The sequence below is a fragment of the Pan troglodytes genome, chromosome 15 (genome assembly GCF_028858775.2).
Source record: "Pan troglodytes isolate AG18354 chromosome 15, NHGRI_mPanTro3-v2.0_pri, whole genome shotgun sequence".
Taxonomy (NCBI): Eukaryota; Metazoa; Chordata; class Mammalia; order Primates; family Hominidae; genus Pan; species Pan troglodytes.
In genome coordinates this window covers 71,847,337-71,854,031 of record NC_072413.2, presented here as the reverse complement: position 1 = coordinate 71,854,031, position 6,695 = coordinate 71,847,337, and the positions used below count along the sequence as shown (strand labels likewise).

Below are 6,695 nucleotides of genomic sequence, written 5' to 3'. Positions count from 1 at the left end.
TTGGTTATTGTGAATAATGCTGCAATTAACATGTAAGTATAGACATCTTTGACTTACTGATTTCAATTCCTTTGGATATATACCTACAAGTGAGATTGCTGGGTCATATAGTGGCTCCATTTTTAGTTTTCTGAGGAACTTCCATATGGTTTCCATAATGGCTGTACTAACTTACATTCCCACCAACAGTGTACAAAGGTTCCCTTTTCTCCATATCCTTGCCAACACTTGTTATCTTCCATCTTTATGATAACAGTCATTCTAAGGGAAGATGAACGCTCTGTTGTTTTCATTTCCTTAATTATTGTTTGTTTATACATATATTTTTTAAATTTATTACTATTTCTTTTAGACAGGGTGTTGCTCTATCCACCCAGGATGGAGTACAGTGGTGTGATCACAGCTTACCGCAGCCTCAAACTCCTGGGCTCAAGTGATCTTCCCACCTCAGCTGGGACTACAGCTGCACACCACCATGCCCAGCTAATTTTTAATTTTTTGTAGAGACGAGGTCTCGCCATGTTGCCCAGGCGGTCTCAATCTCCTGGGCTCAAGCTATCCTCCTGCCTCAGCCTCCCAATGTGCTGGGATTACAGGCATGAGCCACCACACCTGGCCTGTCTTCAACTTTTCTAACTGGTTCTTTCCCCTTAGCATAAAGCAATCCTCAAATATCTCAGATCTTAACACAAACAAAAAATTTCCCTCTATCTTACCGCCTTCTCTTTTTCCTTCTCGTACCAGGAGAGCCTTTAGAAAGTATGTATTGATAGGCCTGGCGCAGTGGCTCACGCCTGTAATCTCAGCACTTTGGGAGGCCAAGGCGGACTGATCACTTGAGGTCAGGAGTTCAAGACCAGCCTGGCCAACATGGTGAAACCCCGTTTCTACTAAAAATGCAAAAATTAGCCAGGCATAGTGGCACGCACCTGTAATCCCAGCTACTTAGGAGGCTGAGGCAGGAGAATAGCTTGAACCCGGGAGGGGAGGCGGAGGTTGCAGTGAGCCAAGATCGCGTCACTACACTCCAGCCTGGGCGACAGAGTGACACTCCATCTCAAAAAAAAAAAAAAAAAGCAAGTATGTATACTCAAGTCACTGCAGCCTGACTTTCCATCCTCTTCTCTCCATGGAACAGGTTCTGCCAAAGTCAATAATGGAGTCCTTTTAGTCCCTATTTCACTGGGCCTGTCAGTAGCATTTGATACAATGATTTCTCCTGGGTTTCATGCCTCCACTCTGCTGATGTTCATCCAACTATTTTAGTCTTTGTTTCTTACCTCCTTTACAAGTTCTCCTGCCCTACCCTGTACCTTAAATAAAGAGTTCCATAGTTTTGCACTGACCTTTTTTCCCCACTCTCACACTCTCTGGGTGATCATATCCATTCCTATGGCTTAAACTACCAATGCACTAATGATTTCATGGTTGCTTTTTCTCCATGACTCCTAATTTTTACAGTTTCCACAAGTCAGTTATTAAACGATATATTCATTCCACCAGTAACATAGAGTAGGCTAAGCTCTTAAGACTTCTTTATCCTATTTCTAGTTATCTTAATTTTTACCTGGTAACATTAGCCGACTGCATTCTGAGGCTTCAGTCACGGGAAGGAGGGACAAGCAAGTAATATCTTTAGCTTCTGATTCTACAAGCCCCTGTCCCAATGGGATGGACGTATTCTGAACAAACTGTACCAGGAGCTGGGGGGAGAAAAGACAACACTGAGAAATACGAGTTGTTAGAAATGTATCTAAACCTTTGAATTTACCAAAAGGTAATATTAAGACTGTTCACTAGTCTCATCCATATTCAAACAAAAACTAAACAACATAATATCTAAAGTTATTTTATCAAGTTCTCTGTTCTAGAGAACAGCTGATTTATATAAAGTCATGTGCTGCAAAACGACATTTCAGTTAACAGACCACATATAGGATGATGGTCCTGTGAGACTGTAATATCCTATTTTTACTGTACTTTTTCCACGTTTAGATATGTTTAGATACACAATGTTTACCACTGTGCTTCAACTGCCTACAGTATTCAGTACAGTAACATGCTGTATAGGTTTGCAGCCTAGGGGCAATAAGGTATACCATACAGCCTAGTGTAGCAGGCTAAACCATACAGGTTTGTGTAAGTATACTCTACCATGTTCGCATAATAATGATATCAACTACCATCATATTTCTCAGAATGTATCTCTATCACTAAGTGACACTTCACTGTAATTAAGTTAACCTCTGCCACCTTCTGTCAAACAGAGAAATGATAAAAATAATTACATTTTAAAATAATGGCTTAAAAAAAATCAACTGCATCATATTGATTACATTTTACAAAGCACTTTTCTGTGTACTGGCTCATTTAATTATCGCATTAACCCAGTAAGATTTAAGATGTACTTTTTTTTGAGACAGAGTCTTGCTCTGTTGCCCAGGCTGGAGTGCAGTGGCATGATCTTGGCTCACTGCAAGCTCCACCTCCTGGGTTCACGCCATTCTCCTGCCTCAGCCTCCCAAGTAGCTGGGACTACAGGTGCCCGCCACCACGCCCAGCTAATTTTTTTTGTATTTTTAGTAGAGACAGGGTTTCACCATGTTAGGCAGGATGGTCTTGAACTCCTGACCTCATGATCCACCCACCTCGGCCTCCCAAAGTGCTGGGATTACAGGCGTGAGCCACCGCACCCAAACTTAAGGTGTATTTTACAGCTGAGGAATCAAATTGAAGACATTAAGTGACTTGTCTAAGGTCACAAGACTAGTTAGGAGCAATGCCAATCCTCAAATTTAAGTAATCTGATTCCAAATTCAGTGACCACTCTGCAACACAGATGTGCTAAATTTAAAGTAAGAAAAGCGAACAACAAAAAATGTTTAAATCCCCAATCACATTTAGAAAGAAAATACTTACAGATATATATAAAATAAACAAAAGAATTTGTAGTAGTAAATATTTATATACTTATACACCTATACATCACATGTATCTCATATTTATGTATATATTTATACATAAACATATATTTTTATTTATAAGATTTTATTACATTATCTAAATGTATGATTTCACATATACTGAAAAACAGATATAAAAACAATCACAAAAAATATAATTTTTAAATCTTTGAAAAAATAGTAACAATCAAAACCATATAGCTTAAAAAACCTAAAATATTTATTATCTGGCCCATTAAAGAAAAAGTTTGCTGACCCCCTAAACTGAAGATAAACTTTGAAATATAGCCCACCAAAAGAAAAGGAAACAAGCTGACTGGGCTCACCTCTGGTTTGGATTCTAACTCATCTGATAACATTGATTCAGCTTCCAAAACCTGTAGCTATTCAGGGGACAAGTTCAAATTTAATTCAGAGCCAATGATACCTTCCTGTTATGTTCATATTCCTCTAGGAAATACTATGCTCTTTCCGTAAGATGTTGTACTAGGTGGGTAATCAATGTAACCTAGAATAGGGGTAAAAAAGAGAGAGGGGGCATTAAGAGCAGTGGGAAAACACAGGTACATAAAGACACTTCTTTACATATACAAAAAAAATCACAACAAGCAAGCAAATAAAGAATTCAAACCGAAACACTTCTTTTAAAATACAACAAGCTCAACAGGCATCAAAACCCATAAAAATACTACGCTTTGAAGCAGTATTTCAACCTCTAATAATCTAAAAAACTATCTTAAATATGGATAGAGCTATGTCCAAAGATGTCCGTTTTATCCTATGTAATAATAAACAACTGGAAGCAATGTATACACACACACACACACCCAATTAGGAAATGGTTGATTAAATATGGCACTGTCACTTCAAAATATGCTGTGAAGGGTTGGGTGTGGTGGCTTACAACTGTAATCCCAGCACTTTGATAGGCTGAAGCAGGTGGATCACTTGAGGTCAATAGTTCGAGACCAGCCTGGCCAACACAGTGAAACCCCCTCTCTACTAAAAATACAAAAATTAGCTGGGCATGGTCGCAGGCACCTGTAATCCCAGCTACTCGGGAGACTGAGGCAGGAGAATCCCTTGAACCCAGGAGGTGGAGGTTGCAGTGAGCCAAGGTCAGACCACTGCACTCCAGCCTGGGCGACAGAGCAAGACTCTATCTCAAAAAACAAACCAACAAACAAATGCTATGAAGACAATGCAACAACAAATGACTGACATGTTAAATTATAAAAATAAAATACAAAATTATATACTTGCTATTATTAAAACTAGTTATAATAAGCATCAGAAAAAGTAAAAGGAGATTCATACAGCTATGACCGTAGCTATACTGTGTGGTAGGCTGGTGTGACTTAATTTTCTTTTCTCAATTTTCCAATATTTCTAAAAGGCAACCATATTGTTTTGATAATTTTTAAAATTACATTTAAAAAAAAGAGTTAAAATTTGAAGAGCGTTTCCCAAAGGTAGTGCTCTCAGGACCCTGATGTGGCTGTTCTCTCTCTTTTATTTATTTATTTTGAGATGGAGTTTTGCTCTTGTTGCCCAGGCTGGAGCACAATGGCATGATCTCAGCTCACCACAACCTCTGCCTCCCAGGTTCAAGCAATTCTACTGCCTCAGACTCCCGGAGTAGCTGGGATTACAGGCATGAGACACCACACCTGGCTAATTTTGTATTTTTAGTAGAGACGGTTTCTCCATGTTGGTCAGGCTGGTCTCGAACTCCCAACCTCAGGTGATCCGCCTGCCGTGGCCTCCCAAAGTGCTGAGATTACAGGTGTGAGCCACTGCGCCCAGCCACTCCCTATAACTTAAATTCTTACTTTCTTATAGCTTAGTTTCTTTTCAGGATTTTGGAATGTGAGTCCATTTTATTTTGTACAATTGTTACTAAAATTGGGAGCACTATTACAAATAATCATACAGTGTAAAATGTATCCAGGATGGGTATATTTTCAATCAATGGGTACTTTAAAGTTTCCAATTAATACCAGGTACTGTGGAAAGGTAGAACAAGACAGACTTTACAAAGAGGGCACTTAGGCTGGGCACGGTGGCTCACGCCTGTAAACCCAGCACTTTGGGAGGCCGAGGCGGGTGGGTCACCTGAGGTCAGGAGTTCAAGATCAGCCTGGCCAATATGGCGAAACCCCGTCTCTACTAAAAATACAAAAATTAGCCGGGCATGTGGCGGGTGCCTGTAATCCCAGCTACTCGGGAGGCTGTGGCAGGAGAATCGCTTGAACCCGAGAGATGGAGGTTGCAGTGAGCTAAGACTGCGTCACTGTACTCCAGCCTGGGCGACAGAGCAAGACTCCATCTCAAAAAAAAAAAAAAAGTAACTGAATAAATGTTTTTTTGTCCTGTTGGTTTCTCCCTCTCTCTTTCTAAGCTGCCTGAAATCCTCATTTTTCATTGTAAAAAAGTAACCATTTAGGCCGGGAGCAGTGGCTCACGCCTGTAATCCCAGCATTTTGGGAGGCCGAGCCAGGCGGAACACGAGGTCAGGAGATTGAGACCATCCTGGCCAACATGGTACAACCCCGTCTCAACTAAAATACAAAAAATTAGCTAGGTGTGGTGGCATGTGCCTGCAGACCCAGCTACTCAGGAGGCTGAGGTAGGGGAATCGCTTGGACCTAGGAGGTGGAGATTGCAGTGAGCCGAGATCGCTCCACTGTACTCCAGCCCGGGCGACAGAGCAAGACTCTGTGTCGGAAAAAAAAAAAAAAAAAAAAAACCACTTACAAGATATAAATGGAAATGCTCCTTCCAAGTTTCCCACATAAAGTATCATAAATCCCTGACTTTTCTTCCACACATATTTTTCTTATTCAAGCACTGCAACAGTTTCATATGGTTTATCCATCCCTCTATTTAGAGAGGAAGGAACCAAGGCTCAGTATATTACTTTATTACCAAGTTATTAAGTTGCAAAGCCAGGACTCCCACCCACACCAGAAGTATGCAGAAATCACTGGCGTGAATAGTGATTACATCTCTCTAGGTTTGACCCTGAATCTCCATGGCCTAAGAATTCCTTTTCTCAGCCTAGGCAACACAGTGAGACCCTATTTCTTTTTTTTTTTCTTTGAGACTGAGTCTCGCTCTGTCACGCAGGCTGGAGTGCAGTGGCGCGATCTCGGCCAGTGAGACTCTATTTCTACAAAAAAAAATTTTTCAATTAGCATCACATGGTGGCACATGCCTGTGGTCCTAGCTACTAGGGAGGCTGAGTAGGAGGATTGCTTTAGCCCAGGAGATCGAGGCTGCACTGAGCAGTGATCACACCACTGCACTCCAGCCTGGGTAACAAATGGAGGCTGTCTCAAAAAAAACAAGAATTCCTCTTCCCCAATTCCAGCTTGTCTTAACAAGCCAAGAAATTATCAGATGTTTGTTGTTTAAGTCATCCTTAAGGTTCCTCCAACTTTGAGATTCCAGGATTGTAAAATCTCTGAGGAACCAGACAACTATTTACTGTCCTTTTTGTTATCTATGACATCTTTTTATTTCAGTGTTTTCACTTCAATAATCTTTAAAAATTAACACGAGCATTTTCTCAAGCACTGGGTATTCATATTATAACTAAGTACTACCATACAATTTTTGTGTCCAAGTTTATGATTTGTATGTGTACAGTATGAATAAAATAAAAAATAGCAGGACGCATTAAGATATGCAACTGAACTCAAAAGAATTTGTACTAGAGCACTCAGTATC

At 40.4% G+C, this 6,695-nt stretch overlaps 1 protein-coding gene across 12 annotated transcripts in view; it reads right to left on the bottom strand.

Annotated features, from left to right (window-relative positions):
- Positions 1–6,695, bottom strand: part of ZNF410 (zinc finger protein 410) — a 45,881-nt gene that overhangs the window by 37,066 nt on the left and 2,120 nt on the right. For 8 of the 12 annotated variants that reach the window (XR_010150813.1, XR_010150816.1, XR_010150815.1 and 5 more), the window contains 2 exons: positions 3,290–3,471; positions 1,568–1,703 (listed from right to left, as the gene is read on the bottom strand). Coding sequence is in view for 8 of the 12 variants with exons in the window: in NM_001246558.1 (NP_001233487.1) it covers positions 1,568–1,703; positions 3,290–3,322 (169 nt within the window). In the remaining 4 variants the exon portion in view is untranslated. Of the gene's footprint in view, positions 1–83; positions 262–1,567; positions 1,704–3,289; positions 3,472–6,695 lie in introns of those variants that run through there. The other 4 variants (XM_054665693.2, XM_054665694.2, XM_063792685.1 and 1 more) reach the window with 2 other exon arrangements.